Below are 27,230 nucleotides of genomic sequence, written 5' to 3' on the forward strand. Positions count from 1 at the left end.
CTCTATTTAAGGCCTCGTCACAGAGACGTTCTCTCTCTGTGTGCCTATGTGTGTTCTCTCTTCATGTATCGTTGTGATATCTGTCTGCTTATATGTCCGTCTATAGTTTTCTGGTTAGATTTTAGTTGCTATGTATTTTATACCTGATGATGATTGCTTGTGTTGCAATCGAAACGTCGTATGCTATTATTTAATTTATTATTTTATCTTTATACGTGACTTTACCGAAAGAACCAAAGAGAAGCTCCTAAGAAGTCATACACAACAGTTCATTAATCATGACCTAATGAGCATGCATGCTTCACCCACTTCGTATGTATAGTGGTCCACGTTCAGGGACTGTCGTCTGGACAGCAATAATAACTAGCGCGCTTGTGGCAGCTGCTGCATGCAAAACTATTGGGGCGTTTCAAGTGCAATTGCAGATTCTCACAGCCAATCGCGTGACATTTAAGTTCTCTTTGGGGAGACTTGGCTGTTCATTCTGCACCATTCTGCACACTCAAGAGGTGGAAAAACTTAACAAAAACACGAGAAATAACAAAAATACTGGGATCACTGTGCAGACTTGGATGCATTTGGGATGTATTTACATGCACAGCCCTTATTGTAAACCCACCGTTAGAGGAGGGCTTCCCTACGGGTTTTCGAACACACTCTACTAAGTTTCGATTTAAAGCTTTCGTGACTGCAGGGACTCTTCTTCTTGGTTCTTTCGGTAAAGTCACGTAGAATGAAAGTCACAGACTCTGTCTTATCGACAGACCTGTTCTTCACCTGAGGACGGCTGCTTGCGTTGTGGCCGAAACGTCGTGAGAATAATTTAATTATGTGTTATTTTTATTATTTCCATTCTACGTGACTTTACCGAAAGAACCAAGAAGACACTCTACTAAGTTTAACACACAAGCTGTTGCGACCAATATAATCCGAGGTTTTTATGGGTTAGATCGCGTAAATATAAAAGTGTCGTTAAACCTGCCGCCACTGCCCAGAGTGCACTAGTAACGAATTGGCATGTTTTGTTTACTTGATAAACATAAATTTTGATTTAAAGCTTTCGTGACTGCAGGGATTTATCTTTTTGGTTCTTTCAGTAAAGTCACGCATATATTTAAGCCAGCTTAAATATATGCTCCAAGCATGGTGCTGTTTCATTCAGACGCTGTCGCCTCGACAGACCTGGTTATCACCTGAGGACGGCTGCTTGCGTTGTGGCCGAAACGTCGTGAGAATTATTTTATTATGTTTTATTTTTATTATTTTATTACTTCCCTTCTACGTGACTTTACCGAAAGAACCGAGTTGATAAACATAATTGGCTGTGTCGATTGGTGGCTGGTTTGACGACTCATATTTCCGTGACCTAACCTAAAATAAAGTCTATTATGGATAACTCTCCTAAGTTAGTCAGTGGGTTTCTCATGAAGGTGGGACAGCAGTTTACGAGCCCGCACCTCCGATTAGCACGGTTGGATACGTACGGTGCGAAAGAAGTTTAACATACGTAAGTAATGCATAGGAAATGTAGTAGGATCTAAGTGGAAGCATATAAGTATTCTAATGATTTTTGTACAGCACTATTCTTTGCTGCCCACGATGTAACCTCAAAACATAACACCTGTTATGTATGTTGGTCTGCCCATGTAAGGAGTGGGTTCAACCCTAACTTCCGCCAAATATTTATGAGATCAGATGCATTATAGGTGATTTTTGTTCGGATTTAGGATGTAAATGCAGTCTTATTTAAATGATTAACACGCAACAGGGAGTGTTGTCTCCACACTCAAGACTCACACACACAAGATTCTCAACTGTTTACATTAGTCAATTTCAAATTTGATCTTACGAGTTAAGCTACGCGTAGGGTTAAACAGCAGGCAACAACTTGTGGGTCAAATTTCGATTTAAAGCTTTCGTGACTGCAGGGATTCATCTTCTTGGTTCTTTCGGTAAAGTCACGTAGAAGGAAAATAATAAAAATAAAACATAATAAAATAATTCTCACGACATTCAGACGCTGTCTCCCCAACAGACCTGGTCTTCCCCTGAGGACGGCTGCTTGCGTTGTGGCCGAAACGTCGTGAGAATGATTTTATTATGTTTTATTATTTTATTACTTCCCTTCTACGTGACTTTACCGAAAGAACCAAGAAAACTGTGGGTCAGTGCTTTATTTTCTCACTCCAGTCCTTGTGGGCCCAGCAAGGTCTAGGTTTACCAATCCACTCGTCCTTGTGAAGGGGAATTGATGAAGAGATGCACTCACTCTTTTGAGTTGGACGAAATATATATTTGTTGTGATGCTGCGTTGGCACCAGTGCATACGCGCACAAATAACAAAAAAACTCTCATTTGTAAATAACTCTGCCCAAAAAAGGGAAACTATGAATTAGCAACGTTTCAGACAATGACCCTCATCCATTACCAAGTAGTGCTATTGCTCAAAACCTTGCATACCATGTTTCCTTTTAGGGAAGTCATTGACTTTTAAAGTTGGGATACATTTGGGCAACAAGCCTTGCGGTTAAAATCCACTGCTCGCGTGAATCTCATAAAATGTTACATCGATATAACCCTTACTCTCAGTAATTCGCTGTTATCTCCCTGTTAAGTTACCTAATGTGATTTTTACATTTCATGTTATAATTATTCCAATTGTGCATGGATATTTTTTTAACGAAAAAATACATTTGCATAAACCATTCCAGGTAAACCTTGTACATAGCATTGCATATTTTTGACTTCCACTAAGAAAGTGCATACAAGATCAACTTCATAATTTCTATCCACCCTTTCAAGGAAACCAATAACCACTCATGTACAAATGGCAGCAAATCAAGTACATGAGCAATTTTGACTGGCCGCTACGTTCTTGAGTAAATATCATGGGCCGAGTTGAATGGAAGGACGCAATCGCTGATGTCTTTGAGAAGGGACATGGCACAGAGAGACACTGCAAATTATAGTGGCGTGTGTACTAATCCATATGCTTTCACGGTTGTGCCGTACAGCTCTCTGGTATGTGTTTTGGGTTGCATTGCGTGTTGTTTGCCATGTCATGTGTGTCGATCCATGGGCTGGGAAGCTTCCTCAGGAACTGAAAGGAATTCAGTGCCTGAACAAGTGTAATTGGTTGTCTGCGCTGTTGGTTGCCTGCGCTGTTGGTTGCGTGGTTTAATTCAAGCCACAGAAAGGGGGACGCAGCTTAGGACATTTGGTGAACTCCTGTGCGCTTCCAGTTTTTACTCTCTTGCATTTCCACCGAACACAATTCTAATATAGGAATGGTATCATAATACGACTTCAAAATCGATAAATAAGACTGAGGTGTGCCAATCTTTAAAGTTAATAACATATCAATTTAACATAATTGGCAAAAATATCACTTTGTTTCCTCAATTACAATGAGACCCTATGCGAAAATCAGTTGCCATGACCCAGAAATGGAAGATTTTTTTCTGTATTTTATTGCATTTACATAGGGAAAATACAGTAAACAAAAGTTTTTTTTAACACTCCTTTCAGTGATGCTTGTCAGGATTTATAAACGTACAACGTGCCCTCATGTTGTGACACACAACGCGTGCGGAAGATACAAATATTCGTGACTACTTGGTGCCTTCAAGCGTACATCCATCCATTGGTCCCCTAACAGTTCTGAAGCGCTGTCAGGCTGTTGTTCAGCATCTGCAAACTGGCCTGTACGACACAACACACGGCATTAAAATTCGGTAGTTCACGCACACTGTACTAATCTAAAAAACTAAAGTATGTTTTATCTTAATTGGTTTTTTACCCTTCTATCTGGCAACAAAACTGACACCTTTTTTACAAGGAGTCATGTTTGCATAGACCACAATACCTGCAGTCATAATGCAAACAAAAAACATAACTATGATAATGTATGCACTGTCCTTGAAAGTTGATTGGTCCACACCCGAGGTAGCTTTCCTTAGAGCGCGCCTTTTGGCGTCATCTGGTCTAACCCATGTGAGACTAGGCTCTAAGGAAAGCTGTCTCGGGAGTGGACCAATCAACTTTCAAGGACGGTGCATACATTATCAGAGTTATGTTTTTTGTTTGCATTATGACTGCAGGTATTGTGGTCTATGCAAACATGACTCCTTGTAAAAAAGGTGTCAGTTTTGTTGCCAGATAGAAGGGTAAAAAAACAATTATCATATTTTTTACTGCCAAATGAGGTTCCAATGGTATGTTTTATCTTACCATGCAAGGCCCACTTGAGCTATAACAGCTCTTTTTCAGAAGCGACCTGGCCACAAATGATAGCTCAACAAAGCGACGTATCGTCGCGTCGAAATGTATAGCAGCCAAATAGTTTGAACGCATGTTTCTGAGCTTGGAGGGAAAAACCGGATGACCCAGGGAGAACATGCAAACTCCAAATACACAGGCGTCAGGGTCGGGATCGAACCCGCAACCTCTTGCGTACCAGGCGAGGTAGTTAACATTGCTGCTTCTGTTCAGTGTATATACAGCGCTGGATATCCGTATAATCGGTGGATATTCTGTATGCATGTATCTTAGTCCAGAGAACTTTTCCCAGATCGCTGCACCAATTATAATGAATGGGGGAGTCATTTGAAAGCTTAAAATGTAGTTGATGCAAACGAGGTCGAGATGAACAAAAAAATATCCATGACCTGATAATTTGGTTTATCCACTCGAGCATTTGGAAGAGCATGGCACGTGAGGAACCTCATTAAAAAATCAAGTCGGCGTGTTCACGAGAGCAGTGGGTAGTAGCTCATCTCCATTGGCGACCCTGAGGCCATTGTTGGATATTCCACATTCCGACGTGGGGGGGGGGGGCAGATAATCCACAGAATACGGAGTGGTAGCTCTTGTAATCTCTCATTTACTTGATACAGCTATCGTGCTGTGACGGTTCCACCAGAAGACGGAAGCTTGTGTTGCCTCCGAAACGTCGTGATTTTTATTTTATTTTACTTTTATTAATTTACATTTTTTACCTACGTGACTTTACCGAAAAAACCTAAGAGTATGAATGCTTGCAGTCACGAAAGCTTCAAATCTAGAACTCCACAGGATGACCACCGCTAACTTCCAACAAAGTGATAGTCAATTTATTGACCCAAGAAAAAGTGATCGGGCGAGTTGAATTGATCTCATGGCTTTTCAACAGTGGGTAAGGTGCACTGACCATTCTAGATTTGAAGCTTTCGTGACTGCAAGGATTCATACTCTTAGGTTTTTTTCGGTAAAGTCACGTAGGTAAAAAATGAAATTAAAGTTAATAAAAGTAATAATAGAAATAAAATAATGATAAAAATCACGACGTTTCGGAGGCAACACAAGTCTCCGTCATCAGGTGGGACCGTCACAGCTAGATTTGCTGTATCAAGTGAGGCAGGGATTCCAAGATGCATCTTGGAATCCCTGCCTCACTTGATACAGCAAATCTAGTAAATCACCTGATGACGGAGAATTGTGTTGCCTCCGAAACATCGTGATTTTTAAAAATTTATTTTTTTATTTAAAAAAATTTCTATTATTACTTTTATTAATTTTAATTTCATTTTTTACCTACGTGACTTTACGGAAAAACCTAAGAGTATGCACTGACCATGCCACATGAGGTCAGATTGCTGCCACGTGTGACCGTCATTTTGTTTAGGTATGACGGCCATCACGCTTCTATTATATCCCCCGTCGTAAGTTTCATTCCACGGAACAGGCGAATCCTCATAAGGCTGATTACTGCACATCTGAGAAAAATATCTTCAAAGCGCATCGGAATTCTCCAGGATGAAATAAAGATTCTGATTTGCATTTACAGGGTGCTTAAACACTTCATCATCTCAAGAGCGCATTACATCATAATCTCATGTCAATCATACCAAAGGCCCTGTAGCAGACTGGCTTGTTAGTATCATCTGTGTTAGTATCGTCTGCCAGTGTTAGTATCGTCTGCCAGTGTTAGTATCGTCTTCCAGTGTTAGTATCGTCTGCCAGTGTTAGTATCGTCTGTGTTAGTATCGTCTGCCAGTGTTAGTATCGTCTGCCAGTGTTAGTATCGTCTGCCAGTGTTAGTATCGTCTGCCAGTGTTAGTATCGTCTGCCTGTGTTAGTATCGTCTGCCTGTGTGAGTATCGTCTGCCAGTGTTAGTATCGTCTGCCAGTGTTAGTATCGTCTGCCAGTGTTAGTATCGTCTGCCAGTGTTAGTATCGTCTGCCAGTGTTAGTATCGTCTGCCAGTGTTAGTATCGTCTGCCAGTGTTAGTATCGTCTGCCTGTGTTAGTATCGTCTGCCAGTGTTAGTATCGTCTGCCAGTGTTAGTATCGTCTGCCAGTGTTAGTATCGTCTGCCAGTGTTAGTATCGTCTGCCAGTGTTAGTATCGTCTGCCAGTGTTAGTATCGTCTGCCAGTGTTAGTATCGTCTGCCAGTGTTAGTATCGTCTGCCAGTGTTAGTATCGTCTGCCAGTGTTAGTATCGTCTGCCAGTGTTAGTATCGTCTGCCAGTGTTAGTATCGTCTGATGTCGTCGCCGTACCTTGGCGTGCTTCAGTTCCAGCTCGGCCATCTCCACGAGGTTTTTGCGGAACGCTGCCACTCGCCTCATCTTGAAGTCCATCAGTTCTGAAACAGCGCAATAAAATGCAGGTCAAACGTGCACGGCGAACACACGCATATACGTTCCCATCATCATCATCATCAGCCACGATCAATCCTATCTCTGAATGAAGTTCTCATCAAACCACAGCCAACATTTCCCATCCTGCAATGCAACAATCCATCTACACGCTGCCGATTAAACCGGATTTAGTTAAAATTAATCCCTTCGGGGGAGGGGGCTTCTCGTTTGCAAGGGTGTAATAGTTGCAAACTTTGCCAACAAGATTTGTGCAATTTAAAGATTGGTGGCACATACTCTTTGGTTCTTTCGGCAAAGTCACGTAGGATAAAATAAAATGAATCACGATGTTTCGATTGCAACACAAGCAATCATCATCAGGTGGGAAAACCACAGCAAGAACATTTTTTGCTGAAGTTTTTTGCTCAAATCTAGATTGGTGGCACATGTTAAAGAGTATTTGGCTGAAGTAAATTTCCACATAAGCCACTTGTGGTTGAACTATAATCTGTGGCCAGGTTGCTTCTGAAAAATATCTATATAGCTCAGTGGGCCTTATCCTGGTAAAATAAAAATAGTAAATAGTTTAAATACATTTAATCGATCCTTCTGAGCAGTGTATACCCACTCGGGCATATTTCATTTCCTTCGGGCCCCCACACCATTGTTAGTTTGAACCACCAGCCATTATTCCGCTTACATACGTGTCCTGCACAAGCCCATTTACTTATTTTTGAACAGTCAATACGATTGCTCTAACTCATGCAAATTGTTTAATCCATGTTCCTTTGTTTCTCAGTGTAATTCTAAGCATGCATTGCGGCATGCTACCATGGTAGGCATTATTCATAATGAAAATTTCCATGATTGTTCAACATCATATTTAGCATTCCAAAAAGCACGCAAACATACTCTGCTCTGCTTCTTTATTTTTTTATAATTTTTATTCCAGTCCCCCTTCAACAGCTGTCCTATGTAAAACTATGTTGCTATGCCGTCCCGTTGTGCGATGGGTAACCAAATGGCAACAATCCAAGTGCTGCAAATACTACGACCACTACTTTTATTGAGCTATATTAGCTATTTTTCCGAAGCGACCAGGCCACAATTAGTAGTAGCTCAAGGAAGTGGCTTATCACGTGAGTATTTATAGTAGCCAAATACTCTCAACACACACGCCGATTCTACATGTGGAGGGAAAAACAGGAGGACCTGCAGAAAAATCCACGCGATCAGAGAGGACATGCAAACTCCAAATACACAACAATCGGCATCAGGATTGGGATCGAACCCACGCCCTCCCGCACATCGGGGGCGAGGGAGTTAACATCTCGCCAGGCGTGTACCCTGTCGTGCCGACGTGGAGAGGCTGTCGAACTTGTGCATGGCGACCTTCTGCTGCGTCTCCGCCTGCTGCACGTCCTTGCCCTTGGCACGCGCCTTGTCCAGGGCCCTGCCGGTGTTCTCAGCGTCCACGAGCGAGCGCGCGCGCCGGTACAGCAGGTCCTGGGCACGACGTTAACAACGGTCGTTTGGTGACCTCAACACAGCGGTCGTGGCAGGCTAGGTGCACTTTGAGGCCATGCGAAAGTGTTGAATTAACCGAAAACTATAAACTATTTTTATTTTTCGATTTAAAGCTTTCGTGACTGCAGGGATTCATCTTCTTGGTTCTTTCGGTAAACTCACGTAGAAGGGAAATAATAAAATAATAAAAATAAAACATAATAAAATAATTCTCACGACGTTTCGGCCACAACGCAAGCAGCCGTCCTCAGTTGGAGAACAGGTCTGTCGAGAAGACAGCGTCTGAATGAACACCGACAGACCTGTTCTTCACCTGAGGACCGGTTGCTTGCGTTGTGGCCGAAACGTCGTGAGAATAATTTTATTATGTTTTATTTTTATTATTTTATAATTTACATTCTACGTGACTTTACCGAAAGAACCAAGAAAACGGTCGTTTGGTGACCTCACCACAGCCTTCGTGGCAGGCTAGGTGCACTTTGAGGCCATGTGAAAGTGTTGAATAAACCGAAAACTATAAAACTATTTTTATTTTACCAGGTAAGGCCCACTGAGCTATATAGCTCTTTTTCAGAAGCGACCCGGCCACAAATGACAGCTCAACCAAGTGGCTTACCACGTGGAAATGTATTGCAGCCAAATACACGCGTCACCTGCACGCTAGCGAATCATCGCTTGCTGGCAGGCGATGGGACACACAGATCAGGGTGTTCTGGGTTAACAGATTGAGATGACTGGCAGATGCCTTCTTGACTGTGCTCACACACCATTCAGCAATACAAAATGTTGGGGCTAGTACTGTTAGCGAATATATATTCGCTGTGTTTGAGTTTATGTACCTGTTTTTTTATGTGCCTGCGACAATGAGGCACTGATGATGCGACTGCCGAAAAAAGTTTCCCGACAAATGTTTCCAAAAAACTTTGCCATGCAAAGGTGTCTGCAGAGGTGTTTTATAAAATCGGTAAAAACATTGGCAGTCAAATTGCTTGCCATTGCAAAAAAAACTTCACCTGAGTCTTGGAGATCCACTTAATAGTGAAACCAATCGCAGTGTACGAAGATAAATGCTTGGCTTATGCATTTCGATAATGACGGGTTGGTTAAATGTAACACCACAACGGAGTTCACTGCTTTACCTTGGCTGCCTGGGTTTCCCGTACGTAGTATCGCAGGAGATCGGTGAGCTTGAGGTCTTGGTCCGACGCCACCCTGCCCTGCTGCTTCTGCAAGTAGACAAAAGCAACTCCCTCTTACTGTTTGGTTCTTTCGGCAAAGTCACGTAGAAAGAGAAAATAATACATTAAATAATAGCATGCTATTATTTTGAAAATGTATTATTTTCTCTTTCTACGCGACTTTACTTTACCGATTGAACCAAAGAGTAATTCCTGCAGTCACGAAAGCGCCAAATCAAGTTTCCCTCTTACTGAACCTATTGATGGGAAACACTCCAAAGCAGCCATGAGCAGTTTATGGGGCCATCTTTATTACACTTGGTCACCTTGGCCAAAATAATTAGTTCTGATGCCAGTTTTGAGATTATTTAGGCCGAGCTGACCCAGAGAACAGGTTCACACGAGGTTCAGAAATTAATTATTCAGAATGTGCCCGATCTCATTTCGTTACTAGTATAGCACTAGTGTGTAGTGTATAGTGTAGTGTATAGTGTAGTGTATAGTAGTGTAGTGTATAGTAGTGTAGTGTATAGTGGAGTGTATAGTAGTTTAGTGTATAGTGTAGTATACTAGTACAGCACACCGGTGTGTTGGAGAGCAAAGCCACAACATTTACAATCTGAGTACGACGTTTCGCCAGTAATTACAACCAGCGTCATCAGGCAATTGAGCTGTCGCCTGATGAAGCTAGTTGTAATTACTGGCGAAACGTCGTACTCAGATTGTAAATGTTGTGGCTTTGCTCTCCAACACACCGGTTAGTGCTGTACTAGTAACGAATTGGCACATTCTGTTTAAGTGACAAACCTTACTCATTGGCTGTGTCGGGTGGTGGTGGGTTGAACGACACATTTATATAAATATATGCCATCTAACCCAAAAAAAACCTGTATTATGCACTGACCAGTGTGACGAAGTATCATCAAATAACCCCCATGGTGAGGGAATGGCCCCCTCATCAAACAGTGGATTGACAAATGGGCTGCACATGTACCTGTAAACGGCTAGGCTGGGAAGAGAACTATATTGATGGCATCATCGCACACAATGCAGTTTAAATTGACCACAATGCCCATCTTAGCAATATGACATGAACTATTTTATCACCACCACTATCATACATCGTCATCAACAATCACAATTCACATCAAACCCACCACGATCATAAAATACATGTACTGTTGAATGAAAAGACGTAAGTATTAAACAAATAAATAATGGCGTTACTCACGCGGTACTTCTCAAACACGTCAGACGACAGCTGCAAAAATCTATTTGTAAAAAAAAACAGAAAGTGGAAATAAAGTCAGCCTTGTAACACTCTTAAGAGAAATAAATCAACGCGATTAATTTCACGCCCAGAATTTACACACGTAGCAACGAAGGCGAGGTAAATTCACTCAATATTCACCTGCTGAGCTTGGAATATTCCTGCTCCCCAATGCTGTAGAGCCACGTGGAGATGCCAATGTAATCTTCAGAGATATCTATCGAACAAATTGTACATTTGTAAAATTAGACAATGGTAACCATACTAAAGGAAACAAATGTATACACTTAAAATTCAAAGTGGTGTCCCGCAAACATTAGCCCGTTGCGCTATAAACCCAGAGGCCTGAGTTTGATTACCCGCCCACAGTAAACATCAGTGGGGAGTTGTATCTGAACCCTTCCTGGGACCAACCCTGCCATTTAATGAACACACACTGACCAGTGAGCTGCAGCAAGGTGAACCTCGATGCCCGACAGGGCTTCAAACAACAGTGGATCGACAGATGGCTTTAAATATGATTAGAGATGATAAAAAAAAACTGATACCACAACCAGTGTGTATATATGTGCCCTGACATTACCGTAATGACCTTCTACGATGTCAAAGATGTTCCAAATTCTCTGAAATATAAGATGCAACCCCCCTACATTTTAAAGTAAAAGTTAGGGGTTGCATTCTACTCCAGTAGAAGGCTGTGTGCATGTGACCAGGCTTTTGTAACTTTTCTGACACTGGACGCAAGTTTGGGATGTCTTACTTTCCAGAGCATCGGCAAATAAGGTAGCAATTATGCAATGCAGTTTCACACGTAGGGCTTTCGCGACCAATATTATTCATAATAAAGGTTTTTGGGTTAGATGGCGTTATTTATAAATGTGTCGTAACCCTCCACCACCCGAAACAAACAGTAAAAAAATGTGTCACGTTTACAAAGGACAAATAGTTGACTACTTTAGCCCACCGGTGTGTTGAAGAGTGAATCAACATTGTTTAAAGTTTGAGTACGACGTTTCGCTGGTAATTACATCCAGCATCATCAGGCGATTTGCCAGAATGGTGAGGCTCTCCACTTGCTCCCGTTCTTAAATAGAGCAGCAGCAGAGTGACGTCATCATGTAACTCATTCAGGTGCAGTGATTTGAGGCGGTGAGGGGGAGGGTATTGTAATGATATAATACATTGGTAATCATTCAATTGTTATTCATTGGTATTGTTTCCCTTACAAGGAATTGTAATTGTATTCTACATTTTATTTAATAATACGCTTCCAGGCCGCAATGCACCGCACAGCGGTAAAATATGCAAGTGCACATACAGTGAGTAATGCACAACGGCACGCATAGGAGCAGCGAATGTTTCAAGTGTCGTCTTTTATGTGGGCTTTCATGACCAATGTTACGATGCGGAAGTTGTTTTTTTGTGTGTCGGATCATGTCGGTATATTGCCAATCAATAACTATAACCTGTCCACCACCCAGCAGAATGTCTTATGGGCAAATATGCGAAATGATTTGGTTGATTAGGAAAATGAGAATGCTGAAAGGCAAGCAATATTTTGATAATGAACACAGCAAAACCTTTCGATTTAAAGCTTTCGTGACTGCAGGGATTCATCTTCTTGGTTCTTTCGGTAAAGTCGCGTAGAAGGGAAATAATAAAATTATAAAAATAAAACATAATAAAATAATTCTCACGACGTTTCGGCCACAACACAAGCAGCCGTCCTCAGGTGAAGAACAGGTCTGTCGGGGAGACAGCGTCTGAATGGCCTGTCTCCCCGGCAGACCTGGTCTTCACCTGAGGACGGCTGCTTGCGTTGTGGCCGAAACGTCGTGAGAATCATTTTATGTTTTATTTTTATTATTTTATTATTTCCCTTCTACGTGACTTTACCAAAAGAACCAAGAACACAGCAAACCGTTGTTAATTTTACACAAATGGAGCTTTGGCCTCGCTGGATTATTCAATATTCCGAATTATATACAACGGTTACTCCCCAGTGCCTCCTGCCCCGATAAAATCTTCACACACCATACGCATTGACAGACCCTGCATTAATTATATCCAAATCTTTGGATTTGTCTCACAGACTAAGGGATTTATACTACAGTCCCTTTCTACTACTTCTTGATGTAGGTGTAGACGACATTTCTGAGAGGGTTGGTTTGCACAGTGCATCAACAATGTAAAGTCCAAAGCAACGGGTCTGCACTAACGCTCACCACGTATGCCGCCAATAGGCTATGCCTGCGCAGCGCGACTCACGACCTCCTCTTGATACCAAGATCCAGGATGGCCATGTCTATGCGCCGCTTCTCGGTGGCAGCCCCAACAGTCTGGAGCGCTATCATCCCTCTGCACATTCGCAGCATCACCTCAATCGCCTCCTTCAAGAGACACTTAAAGACTCACCTCTACAACCACGTGCGTTCGAGCGACTCTGAGCTTGGCTCCGTGCCTCTGAGTTGCGGCCGTTGCGTCCGCAAATTTGCGCGCGTTATAACTTGCATTATAATTATTATTGTTTTGGTTGTGGTGACGGCGTCGCTCCACGTGCATGCCGAAATTGTACCATTCAGTACGGCAATTCAGCTCATGGCGAATTACTAATACTGCATATATGCCGAAAGTGCAGGCGTGCAGAATTATCCCCAATTATGAATGATCAAATACCGAAATATCGAGGTTTTACTGTGTGTATATATATATTTTTTTATTGTAAAACAACAAGGTTGAATGTTTACTACCCTTGTAATGAAATAAAATCAATCACTCGATTAATTGGCAAAATGTTACTTAGCAAACATTACAGTTTTTCTTCGAAACAAAACTAATATGCATATTTGCCCACGTGAAAACTTTATTTGTTTGGCTTTGTTGCTGGGTGGTGGAGGGTTAAAGTTAGAGATTGGCATTATACCCGGAGCCCCATGCGGCTCTTTAAGGCTGCTTCGTGACGCTATTTATTAATTTGAAAAAAAAAATCTCTTTTCGTTACTTCGATTTGTCGACCCCTTGGATCTTACCCAAACGAAACTATTAGCGAGTTTTTAAAAGTGTCGCCACCTACTTTTGTGCGCTCTCGTCATCTTGTCGGCCTTGAGTGCACTCTCCTTCACGCGCATGTGATACTCCAGCAGGAAAATCTTCTCGTGCTCAAAGAACTCATCCGAGTCCTGCACAGAACCCATAAACATTTCACGTCATTCCAGTGCAGCACGGGGCGTTTTAAAGCTTGTTAGAATTTCACAGCAGTGCTCATAACCAGACTTAAGAGAGCACTAGACAGGACACGTTTTCATAAATGTATTGCCATGAACATACAAGGACTTCGTAAAACAACCCTTTCCTTCATGCCTCGCAGACATAAGACTATAAAAGGCATTGTTGGGCAGGCACAAAGAAGTGTCCGAGCATATCTGCTTGTTGAAGAAAAAAAAGCACACAACAGCTTACACACCTATGTGATCAGCCACAGATGCTTGAAATGTTGTTTTACAAAATAATTAAGGGTATATAATTTCACCAAGATGCAATGATATGGTTACTAATGTTTTTTTCAAAACATTGGTTTAACATTTGCGCTACAACATAAAACATAAAATGGTCTATTATTGTGAGTTTTTGTGTGAACGGAAAAAAAAGTGGCACTAGCGGTTCTTCACACTGTACTATGAACCCAACGACCTGAATTTCATTCCCGACCATGGCAAACATCAGCGGGGAGTGACACATAAACCTTTCCTGAACCCCTCTTCAGGAAACCACATTGACCAGCATGGTGAAATATGTTTAAATCCTCATGACCGATAGACAGTCTGTGGGAAGATTTTCATCTATGTTTTGAAACAGGGGATTTAAAATATAATATTACGTCCGTGTCTCAAAAAACGTAGTTTGGATCGATTTAACATCAGTATGCTTTGGTAAAAATGTCTCGTACAAATTAACAGACAGCTGCAATAACAACATTGCAAACTTAGCAGAGGTAAAATTGGCTACCAGGCCACCCATGTGTAACGAGAGGGCTTAAAAAATACTCTACCTTTGCTCCGGAAACCAGGACTTCATCAGCTGACTTCATCATGCTCTTCAGGAACCCTCCCAAGATCTCTTTGGTGTTCTTGCCACGCACACTGAGCTGCGAAAACAGTCAAACATCTCAACGTGATCAGACCAATTCACCACTTAACAATTTCCCGTCCCGAGACATCTGCAAGTTGCACGCAAGCGGCTCAGAGTTAATTTTATTTAGAGAGGCATAGCGCTATTGTTTTAAAAAACATTGTATTCACCGCACATAACTGTAGCAACATGACCACACTCTATGATAGCTCACGCCAAACTGTGCCACAAGCCGTCCCCCCGCATGGCCTTGTGGGAGCCTCGCTACCGATAAAGTTATTTCATCTTCTGGTTTCGTTTTGATGATGTACACGCAAGTCATCGAAACGGAATCGGAAGACAAACTGATGACGTACACGGACCACACTGGAACGGGAGAGGGTTATTAATAAAGACTCCCAAACTGTTATACTTGCAAAGAGCTTAAACGTGACTACCTCTTGGTCATACTCCAGGAAAATGTGGAAGTTGCGGTCTTGGCTCAGGATGGGGTGCGCAGCAAGACGGCAGAGGAACACCTCGTGCATGGCCACCGTCTTCTTGAAGATCGCCAAGTATTCTCTGCAGTGGGATGGTCGCACCGCACACAAGAACATAACAGAGTTGTGTTTCCGATGTTCGTACCTTGGTGGGAGGAGGGATAGCCATTCCGTTGAGTAACTCCCAAATTTTGAGAGGAGAAAACAACGAAGTTGTGTTTACTCAAACGCAGGAGTGCCCGAGTGAACGTGACCCGACCCGTGTTGACTGACCCTGTTGGATTTACACAAGATCCGTTACGTGTACAATCTTGCATGTTACCGCGATAATGCATTTAACTCGGCCTCAAAACTGCAAGGTAAATTACACAAATATCCAAATCATCTGGAGTGCTGATCAATACAGCTGTTAACATCCCCAGCGTTTAACAGTACTCTCCTTTTTCGTATTTAATTAATTTACCCACCCAGAAGCATAACAAAAGGCGGCTTAATCTTAGCTGGCTTATCTACATACTGTACTGGACACCTGTGAAAAATAACTTTATAGCTCATCGGATTCCTCCAGTATAAACATTCGGATTCTGATTAAGCTTGAGGGGGCAACCGCTAGTATAACGGAGAGAGCGCGGATGCGAGAATGAGGATCGCTCGCTCGCTCATTTGCAACTCACGCCTCCAGCTCCTGCTTCATCTTGGAGAACTCTTCCTTGGTCATGGTGGCCTCGCCCTCGCCCAGACGCTGCAGCTTCTCGCGGGACGAGTCGAAGTCGGGCCGCGGAGGCGCCGGCGGGATCTGGTCGCACAGGAACAGGACACGCGTACACAACACAAAGAGCCCCCCCCCCCTCCCATACAGCTTTAACAGACTGGTGGGGCAAGTGCTGTTAGCGAGCACCTATGAAGGCCGGAACGGTACACGAGGGGGTGGGTGGCCAGCACCATGCCTGGCCGCCTTTGTCTCCCCAGTGGCGATGTTTACACACTGCACCAGGTACTCATTTGAGGCTGAGTCGATCGAGGGGAGGCCCAGGACCGGCACAGATAGTCGTCACTGGTGTTGGCCGTGAGGGGAGCACTGCGTGCCAACACCGCTACTCTACTACTCCCCTAACCCACGTATATACATACACACACAGACACAAACACGTACAAAGCCACTACATGTACATGTAGTTATAAACAGTTAGCACACTTGCCATTTTCCCAAGATGGTAACACACACTTTGTTCCTCATGTATTTCGAAGTAAAAACTGGGGGCACGTATTAAATAAGGACAGTTCCGACTGATAATTGTCATTCCCAAATCTAGAATTTATCCCAATTAAATATAGAACAATTTTTTACGTGAAGGAGTCATTGGTGCCAGGGCTACACCTGAGAACTTGTTTTAATTAAAGACGACTGTCTCCAATTGAACCAAGGATGTCAACGGTGTCAGCTCAGTACTGACCTCAGCCACCAGACAGTCAACTCGAAATAAAGTCAAGACATGTGAGAAACACCTCGATATATGGTCGACCAAACCAACCTACAAGATACTGAACTGTTGAGCTACCTGGCCACCTCAAAAAATTATGCATAAATTAGTTAAAATTGCACATGTCGGTGTGATAACGCAGCACGACACGCTGACTTATAATTGACAATCCCACGTGTGCGGTGTGGCACAGACGTGTCCGTGTGCTCAATGTATGTTGAACTTCTTTCGCACCATATGTAGCCAACCGTTCGAATTGGGGGTGCGGAGGAAGGACAACAAACTAAACCAGGGGTCGGCAACCAAAATAACGGCATTTTTTAAAAATCCGGTATTTTTTTTTTCTAGATGTCAAGAGCCGCAATGCATGCGAATTACGTCATGAAGCACTCCTTTAAGGAGCCGCATGCGGCTCTGGAGCAGCAGGGTGCCGCCCTCCCCTTGAACTAAACACAAAAAGCCCCACGCGTATCGCTCCCAGGTGCTCGTTCGGCAGGCACTCACGACGATGCCTCCATAGTCCTCGTTCTCCACGTACGAGTCGTGCAGCCAGATGAACTCCTCGTGCTGCCGCGACACCGACAGCTTCCCCTTCTTGAACGTCGGCAGAGACGTCTGTGTGGGCGGACGGGGGGAGGGTGAGGGGGGGTGTGTGACGACACACGACCGTTACTGCGCACCAGAGGTCGCAACCGGGTACCCGATACCTGTACCCTACCCGATACCCGGCTACCCGTACCCGGCCGGGTACACGTTTGCGACCCTGGTGCGGCCGGGTACGGGTAGGCCGTGAGTCACTGGTGAGTAACAGTTTGTCACTCATTTCCCAACGTCTTGTCTCTTCTCACAATTCAAGTTCCTAGAATCAATCCACCCGCGCCTGCAACATGGCTTCATCCCAGAGGTCGCAATCAGGTACCTGATACCCGTACCCGTACCCGTACCCGGCCGGGTACGGGTACGGGTACCCGTTTGCGACCCTGGTGCGGCCGGGTACGGGTACGGAATCAAAACCCGTTTGCGACCTCTGCTGCTCACTGCTTATACCCATTTAGCCTCCTCTGTGGCCATCTACTTGGGAACCAGACCTAGACATTGACTTATGAGTTGCAATACGTCGCTACACAAAGTCACATGCAATAATAACTGTGCACCGCTGGAGGTGATAAGGAACTGAAGCTTAAACAGTTATTGGTGGGCGGCAGAGGGAAATGTTGCACAATCACTTGTACTTTACTTCTGGGATTCCATTTCTATGTACTCCACCTTCAACCACACTCGCCAGCATGGTCAAGTAGTGAGATGTATTCATCCAGTGGTAGTTCAGCATGAAACGCAGCCTTAAATTAGTCGAAGCATCGCACAACCGTGTGAAATGGCGACAAGCGGAGTCATTCATTTAGCAGTGGACTAACCACGGTTGATGACACATTAGCACCTATGTGCACACACGTGTATGCGCTTGTGCGCGTAGAGTATTTGTGAGGAACGGTAGTCTAGCGGTTAGCGGGCTGCGCTACGAGCCTCGGCGACCCGAGTTCGATTTCCGCTCATGACCAACACCAGTGACGAAGTATCTGAATCAGTCCTGGGCCTGTCCTAGGTCGACTCGGCCTCAAATGAGTACCTGGTGCAATGTGTAAACATCGCCACTATGGAGACAAAAGCAGCCAGGCATGGTGCTGGCCACCCAACCCCTCCTGTACCGTGCTGGCCTTCATAGATGCTGCTCGCTAACAGCATTTGCACCAAAAGTATTTAAAGGCTATACGGGGGGTCTTTGTCTTTGGAACTTGTGTATGTGCACTGGCCAGCGTGGCCGAGCAGCAGCCGCCCTCACCGTGGTCTGCACCGTGAACTTCACTTTATCTTTTTCGCTCAGCGCATCGGAGATCTCCACCTGCAGCGGGGAATCTGAGGAGTCCTCATCTTCTGCCTAGAGTCAACCGTGCGCCGGAAAAAAATAAGTTATATTGAAGAATACTTTTTTTTTAAACACGCTTTAAGGAAATGTACCGTACGAGTAATGGCAGAACTCCACGACTCCAGGAAGTGGCCCCAAGGCTTGGCATAACGTATGGGACTGTGGTGATTTACAGCCAACATTAGTTGAGCATGGACACATTGGGAAGTGGGTTAAAATTGAGTCACAAGATTTGAGGATACGACAACAACAACAGACAGAGTGAGTTCATAGAAAGCGTGTAAAAAGATAGTTAAACAATTTTTTGTTTATTTTTTATGATAGAATATGGTATTGTCATCAGTATGACATCAGTATACCAAGTTTGCAGTTATACCACATTGGCAAGTGTGTTAAAATTGAGTTACAAGATTTGAGGATACGACGACAACAACAACAGAGTGAGTTAAATAAAGCGTGTAAAATTATAAAAAAAATCCACCGATCAGAGACACGGATAATCAAGACTCACGTGTACCCCCGGCAGTATACATGTGTCAAGCCGATCAGCAGTTTGCGTGTTGGTGGGGTAAAGCGAGGCTAACTCCCACCTCTTCCAAGATGTCTGTCCAGCATGGAAGAGAAGGCCAATGTCCTCACTAGACGGGCCCTCTACAACTCCCTCGGAATGAAGGCTCTTTCACCAACAGTGGCATGAACATGCAGCAATTCATGGTTCATAATAAAGGCTCAGTCCTTTGTTATGTAGTCTAGCCGTAGTCTCAAGCCGCACCTTACCATAATAATAAAAAGTGGGCCGTTTCTGGCCCATCCCCCCCTCAACCAGTATATATACGGAGTGGTATCTCTTGTAATCTCTCATTTACTTGATACAGCTGTCGTGCTGTGACGGTTCCACCTGAAGACGGAAGCTTGTGTTGCCTCCGAAACGTCGTGATTTTTATTTTACTTTTATTAATTTAAATGAAAAAAATGTTTACCTACGTGACTTTACTGAAAGAACCTAAGAATATGAATCCTTGCAGTCACGAAAGCTTCAAATCTAGAATTCATGGTTGTTTAACTTTTATATCTAACTTGCCAAGCCGGTTTATGAATAATGTATAAATATGAAAGCCCTGGTGTAGAATACACCGCAATGTGTAACGTGACCTATCTGCATTCACTTTCCGATGTATGCATACCATTGTACCGTATATTTGTCATATTACAACCTCAAAATATAAGTGTTAGGATTAATATTCTCAGGTTTTTTCGGTAAAGTCACGTAGGTAAAACATTAAAAGTAATGAAAGTAAAATAAAACAAAACAAAAATAAAAATAAAATTCACGACGTTTCGGAGGCAACACAAGTCTCCGTCATCAGGTGGGACCGTCACAGCCAGATTAGCTGCATCAAGTGAAGCAATGATTCAAAATGTAATCCCTTATAAGCAAGTTGAAGGGGGGGAGGAGAGGGGGGGGGAGTTCATCAGAATGTGGTAGCCAATGAATGGAACGTATCGGGAGGGAGGGGGGTGGGAGGGGGAGGGAGCCAACAAAACATTTGGCGACGGCTTGGACGCGGCTGCTGCGCACGCCAACACAATGGGCAGAAAGGGGGGAGGGGAGGTCTGATACACATGATAGAACAAAGGAACGAAAATGCCCATGTTTATACCAATGCAGGCTGAAAAATGAAGAGAGTACTGTTAAAAATAACTGGGGATGTTAACACTCGGTGAAGTAAATTAAAATAGTGCCTGTCAGATAAGATGGTCCAAAAAGTGTAATTAAGTCTTTTTTGCGTGGTTAATAACATCTTTCCAGTGATTACTGAGTTTGTACCCATCATCACGGTTGAAATTATGTCTGTGTTTGTATATTTGTATGGCTTCGTGTACAAACCTTTGATGGTAGCCAGGAGGCTTGCAGAGAACCTTGGTCTCGGAAAAGACAATATCATGAGAGCCCGCCGAGTTGTAGCAATGATCGGCAACGGCCGAAGAATCAGTTCTGCCGTGTTTCAGATCTGACTTGTGCTCGCGGACACGATCAGCAACATGACGTTTTGTTTCTCCAATGTAGCAATCACCACAAATGCAACTCAATTTGTAGACTCCAGGATACTGTAAGTCAGGAACGACATCCTTCACAGATGGAATCAGATCACGGATTTTATGCACTGTGCTGAATCGGACTTGGATCTTATGTTTGTTTACAATTTTGGAGATCTTTTTGGTCACGCCTGCTATGTATGGTAACGTGATAGTTTTGGTCGGAGTTTCATGTGGTTGTTTCTGTGTGGTGGGAGAGACAGCTTGGCGGATAGTACGGTCAGAGTATCCGTTCATCCTGAGGGCCCGATGTACATGTCTTAATTCATCAGTCAGGTGGTGTTGGTCAGAAATGCCATGGGCTCTGTGGTATAGCGTTTTGATGAGAGAATTCTTTTGAGATGGGTGGTGGTGGGAATCCGGTTTCAGGTAGGAATCTGTGTGGGTGGCTTTCCTGTAGACAGAATGTCCCAAGGATCCGTCAAGCCTCCTCTTAAACAGAATATCCAAGAATGGTAGTTTACCGTCTTTCTCCACTTCCATGGTGAATCTGATAGATGGGTGTCTAGAATTGATGTGGTCCAAGAAGTGGTTCAATGCTGGGAGGCCATGTGGCCAGATGACGAAAGTGTCATCCACATATCTCTTCCACAGGGAAGGACGCAGGGTGGATGTCTGGATGGCGTCTGATTCAAACTTTTCCATGAAAATGTTGGCTATAACTGGTGACAAGGGGGAGCCCATAGGGGTACCCTCATTCTGTTTGTAGAAGGTGCCATTCCAGGTAAAATAGGTGTTGGTGAGGCAATGCCTAACCAGCGCAGGTACATCAGAATTCAATCCCTGTTGGACTAAGTCCTCAATTATTGTTAGGGTGTCCGGTACTGGGACTTTGGTAAACAAAGATACTACATCAAAGCTGACGAGAATGTCATCAGGAGATAGTACCATGTCCTTAACCATAGAGACTAATTGGGTTGAGTTGAGTACTGCCGAAGAGGTCTTGCCTGTGAAGGGGAGCAGAGTATCTGATAGAAAACGGGCTAGTTTGTACGTCGGAGAGTTTATCGTCGACACGATGGGTCGTAGCGGGGTGCCCGACGTACAAACTAGCCCGTTTTCTATCAGATACTCTGCTCCCCTTCACAGGCAAGACCTCTTCGGCAGTACTCAACTCAACCCAATTAGTCTCTATGGTTAAGGACATGGTACTATCTCCTGATGACATTCTCGTCAGCTTTGATGTAGTATCTTTGTTTACCAAAGTCCCAGTACCGGACACCCTAACAATAATTGAGGACTTAGTCCAACAGGGATTGAATTCTGATGTACCTGCGCTGGTTAGGCATTGCCTCACCAACACCTATTTTACCTGGAATGGCACCTTCTACAAACAGAATGAGGGTACCCCTATGGGCTCCCCCTTGTCACCAGTTATAGCCAACATTTTCATGGAAAAGTTTGAATCAGACGCCATCCAGACATCCACCCTGCGTCCTTCCCTGTGGAAGAGATATGTGGATGACACTTTCGTCATCTGGCCACATGGCCTCCCAGCATTGAACCACTTCTTGGACCACATCAATTCTAGACACCCATCTATCAGATTCACCATGGAAGTGGAGAAAGACGGTAAACTACCATTCTTGGATATTCTGTTTAAGAGGAGGCTTGACGGATCCTTGGGACATTCTGTCTACAGGAAAGCCACCCACACAGATTCCTACCTGAAACCGGATTCCCACCACCACCCATCTCAAAAGAATTCTCTCATCAAAACGCTATACCACAGAGCCCATGGCATTTCTGACCAACACCACCTGACTGATGAATTAAGACATGTACATCGGGCCCTCAGGATGAACGGATACTCTGACCGTACTATCCGCCAAGCTGTCTCTCCCACCACACAGAAACAACCACATGAAACTCCGACCAAAACTATCACGTTACCATACATAGCAGGCGTGACCAAAAAGATCTCCAAAATTCTAAACAAACATAAGATCCAAGTCCGATTCAGCACAGTGCATAAAATCCGTGATCTGATTCCATCTGTGAAGGATGTCGTTCCTGACTTACAGTATCCTGGAGTCTACAAATTGAGTTGCATTTGTGGTGATTGCTACATTGGAGAAACAAAACGTCATGTTGCTGATCGTGTCCGCGAGCACAAGTCAGATCTGAAACACGGCAGAACTGATTCTTCGGCCGTTGCCGATCATTGCTACAACTCGGCGGGCTCTCATGATATTGTCTTTTCCGAGACCAAGGTTCTCTGCAAGCCTCCTGGCTACCATCAAAGGTTTGTACACGAAGCCATACAAATATACAAACACAGACATAATTTCAACCGTGATGATGGGTACAAACTCAGTAATCACTGGAAAGATGTTATTAACCACGCAAAAAAGACTTAATTACACTTTTTGGACCATCTTATCTGACAGGCACTATTTTAATTTACTTCACCGAGTGTTAACATCCCCAGTTATTTTTAACAGTACTCTCTTCATTTTTCAGCCTGCATTGGTATAAACATGGGCATTTTCGTTCCTTTGTTCTATCATGTGTATCAGACCTCCCCTCCCCCCTTTCTGCCCATTGTGTTGGCGTGCGCAGCAGCCGCGTCCAAGCCGTCGCCAAATGTTTTGTTGGCTCCCTCCCCCTCCCACCCCCCTCCCTCCCGATACGTTCCATTCATTGGCTACCACATTCTGATGAACTCCCCCCCCCCTCTCCTCCCCCCCTTCAACTTGCTTATAAGGGATTACATTTTGAATCATTGCTTCACTTGATGCAGCTAATCTGGCTGTGACGGTCCCACCTGATGACGGAGACTTGTGTTGCCTCCGAAACGTCGTGAATTTTATTTTTATTTTTGTTTTGTTTTATTTTACTTTCATTACTTTTAATGTTTTACCTACGTGACTTTACCGAAAAAACCTGAGAATATGAATCATTGCAGTCACGAAAGCTTCAAATCTAGAATTGTTAGGATTAAGTTTTGGGTTTCATTATTTATCTTTCCTGTTTATGACTCACTGCTGCTTTCTGCAGAATAATCGTGACCAATGCTTATGGCTTCTTGCGTTGCGGTCGCCCTGATATGCTATAAAAACAAAACTCGCTGTATACAGTATTCGTTACGTGTATACTGAACTGACATATATCAGTCACACTGAAGCAGACGTTGAGATCCAAACTCGCAGATACCTAACTTCACATAGAGCCACACTCACACAAGAGTGCCGTGTTTTCAGAGACCCAAACTGTCAAAAAACCACAGAATTGCAGAGACCCAGAGGCTCAAATAGAGACCCATACTCACATAGAACCACAGAATTGCAGAGACCCCAAGACTCAAATAGAGATCCATACTCACATAGAACCACAGAATTGCAGAGACCCCAAGACTCAAATAGAGATCCATAGACTCACATAGAACCACGGAATTGCAGAGACCCACAGACTCAAATAGAGATCCATACTCACACAGAACCACAGAATTGCAGAGACCCAAAGACTCAACTAGAGATCTAGACTCACAAAGAACCACAGAATTGCAGAGACCCAAAGACTCAAATAGAGATCTGTAGACTCACGAAGAACCACAGAATTGCAGAGACCCACAGCCTCAAATAGAGATCTGTAGACACAACATATAACCACAGAATTGCAAAGACCCACAGACTCAAATAGAGATCGATACTCAACATAGAACCACAAACTTGCAGAGACCCAGAGGCTCAAATAGAGATCTGTAGACTCACATAGAACCACAGAATTACAGAAACCCACAGACTCAAATAGAGATCTATACTCGGATAGAACCACAGAATTGCAGAGACTCAAAGACTCAACTAGATATCGATACTCACAAAGAACCACAGAATTGCAGAGACCCAGAGGCTCACGGAGAGATCTGTAGACTCACATAGAACCACAGAATTGCAGAGACCCAAAGACTCAAATAGAGATCTCGACTCAGAGAGAACCACAGAATTACAGACCCACAGACTCAAATAGAGATCTGTAGACTCACATAGAACCACAGAATTAGAGACCCAAAGACTCAAATATAGAGCTAGACTCACAAAGAACCACATAATTGTAGAGACCTAAAGGCTCACGGAGAGATATGTAGACTCACATAACCACAAACTTGCAGAGACCCAGAGACTCAAATAGAGATCTAGACTCACATAGAACCACGGAATTGCAGAGACCCAAAGGCTCACGGAGAGATCTATACTCAGATAGAACCACAGAATTAGAGACCCACAGACTCAAACAGAGATCTAGGCTCACATAGAATCACAGAATTGCAGAGACACAAAGACTCAACTAGAGATCTATACTCAGATAGAACCACATAATTGCAGAGACCCACAGACTCAAATAGAGATCTCGACTCAGATAGAACCACATAATTACAGAGACCCACAGACTCAAACAGAGATCTAGACTCACATAGAACCAGAGAATCGCAGAGACCCAAAGACTAAATTCGCATATAACCACATACTTGCTGTAATAGAGTTAAGTTAAATTTCGATTCAAAGATTTCGTGACTGCAGGAATTCATCTTCTTGGTTCTTTCGTTAAAGTCACGTAGAAGGGAAATAATAAAAATAAAACAATGATTAAAAAAAAAATTCTCACGACGTTTCGGCCACAACACAAGCAGCCGTCGGAGTTGTTATCTGTGCGTGCGTAGTAAAAATACAGCTTAGAGAAGAGGGTTGCCAATCCGGATTACAACACCCGCACAAGAAAGCCGCCATTCGCAACGACGCCCCGCCCGTGCCAGGCTAGGTGCACCGTGAAGACAACGGAGACTTTAACCAAAAAAAAATCGATTCACTATAAGCGTGCGCTGGAAGCTCCCGATGGAACACGCACCGACAATCGAAGCTTCGTATATCTCACTGCCATCGTGTTTAATCAGTCACCAGTCGCTACTTTATTAACTTTTATTAAACTTTCGAACGGGCCGCGCCCATTCCACTCACTTGATCTGCCGGAGCTGCCGCCATCAACTCCGGGTCATCGTCCACTCCGTCCTGAGGACGACAGTAAGTTTACATTAGCGATGTTGTTGTTGTTGTTGTGTGTTTGTTCTTTGTTTGTTGAGATGGGGGTGGTGGTGAAGCGAGCGGACGAGCTTTGCTTCCTGAGCCGAACGCGCAGGGACCCACCATCATGGTTGCGCCGTGACGTCAGCTGTACACACACAGCGGTGACGTCACTGCGCGCGCGGGTGGGGCGGGGTGAGGGGTGGTGAGGGGGTGGGTGAGGGGTGGTGGTGGTGAGGGGTTGGTGGTGGGGAGGGGTGGGTGAGGGGTTGGTGGTGGGGGTGGGTGAGGGGTGGTGGTGGTGAGGGGTTGGTGGTGGTGGTGAGGGGTTGGTGGTGGGGAGGGGTGGGTGAGGGGTTGGTGGTGGGGGTGGGTGAGGGGTGGTGGTGGTGAGGGGTGGTGGTGGTGGTGAGGGGTGGGTGAGGGGTGGTGGTGAGGGGTGGGGTGGGGAGGGGTTTGGTGGTTGTGGTGAGGGGTAGTGGTGGTGGGGAGGGGTTGGTGGTAGGGAGGGGTGGTGAGGGGTTGTGGTGAGGGGTGGAGAGGGGTGGTGGTGGTGAGGGGTTGTGAGGGGTTGGTTGTGGGGAGGGGTGAGGGGTTGGTGAGGGGTTTTGGTGGGGGTGGTGAGGGGTTTGGTGGTGAGGGGTTGGTTGTGGGGAGGGGTGAGGGGTTGTGGTGGGGGTGGTGAGGGGTGGTGGTGAGCGGTGGTGGGGGGGGGGGGTGAGGGGTGGTGGGGAGGGGTGGTGAGGGGTTGGTGGTGGTGGTGAGGGGTGGGGAGGGGTAGTGGTGGTGAGGGGTGGTGGTGGTGAGGGACGGGGAGGAGTGATGGTGGGGAGGGGTTGGTGAGGGATTGGTGGTGTTGAGGGGTTGGTGGTGGTGGTGGTGAGGGGTTGGTGGTGGTGAGGGGTGGTGGTGGTGAGGGGTGGTGGTGGTGAGGGGTTGGTGGTGGTGAGGGGTGGTGGTGGTGAGGGGTGGTAGTGGTGGTGAGGGGTTGTGGTGGTGGTGAGGGGGTGGTGTTGGTGAGGGGTGGTGGTGGTGGTGAGGAAGCAAAGGAGGCTCGTGAAGGACGCTGCTGCTTCTGGGCAGTTGGATGCAGTCGCGACCCCTTCCAGCAACAACAACGAAGTTGTTGAGGAGCAACGCTCACAACAATGAGCGGATAAAATGCGGCAAGTTGTCACAGTAATGGGGTACAGCTGGTGGTGCATCTACCGATCATCTCAGTCATCTTCCCAATCATCATCTCAGTCATCTACCAGTCATCTCAGTCAGGGGCCGTCCATAAATGACGTCACGCAATTTTGGCCGATTTTTGACCCCCACCCTCCCCCCTCGTCACACGGCGTCACAAAAAGTCAGACCCCCCCTCAAATATGACGTCACAAAGCTCTGCCCCCCCCCAAAACCATATATATTTTTTGAAAATAAAAATGCTTCAAATCGCTTTAAACTATTGTCATTGTCGTGCGTATTTAATGTGGCGCTGCACTCTGATGTTGTAGGAGAACACA

General features: G+C 44.6%; 1 protein-coding gene across 1 annotated transcript; it reads right to left on the minus strand.

Moving 5' to 3' along the window:
• On the minus strand, positions 1-25,879 carry LOC144949117 (sorting nexin-6-like). The gene is made up of 14 exons (XM_078878972.1): positions 25,846-25,879; positions 25,660-25,710; positions 18,524-18,619; positions 17,188-17,298; positions 15,877-15,998; positions 15,161-15,284; positions 14,644-14,739; positions 13,669-13,774; positions 10,737-10,812; positions 10,557-10,596; positions 9,287-9,373; positions 7,967-8,126; positions 6,540-6,625; positions 1-3,702 (listed from the first exon to the last, which is right to left on the minus strand). Exons 1-14 carry the CDS (start codon positions 25,849-25,851, stop codon positions 3,652-3,654), a joined length of 1,212 nt encoding a protein of 403 aa, XP_078735098.1. The 5' UTR covers positions 25,852-25,879; the 3' UTR covers positions 1-3,651.
• Positions 25,880-27,230: the final 1,351 nt, after the last annotated feature.

Source organism: Lampetra fluviatilis, chromosome 52, assembly GCF_964198595.1.
Source record: "Lampetra fluviatilis chromosome 52, kcLamFluv1.1, whole genome shotgun sequence".
NCBI lineage: Eukaryota > Metazoa > Chordata > Hyperoartia > Petromyzontiformes > Petromyzontidae > Lampetra > Lampetra fluviatilis.

Coding starts and splice junctions, on each gene's coding strand:
- LOC144949117 (XM_078878972.1), bottom strand. Junction 18,620..25,659: donor CGGCAGCTCCGGCAGATCAA/GTGAGTGGAATG, acceptor GGTTGACTCTAG/GCAGAAGATGAGGACTCCTC. Junction 3,703..6,539: donor TGGAACTGAAGCACGCCAAG/GTACGGCGACGA, acceptor TGTGTCGTACAG/GCCAGTTTGCAGATGCTGAA.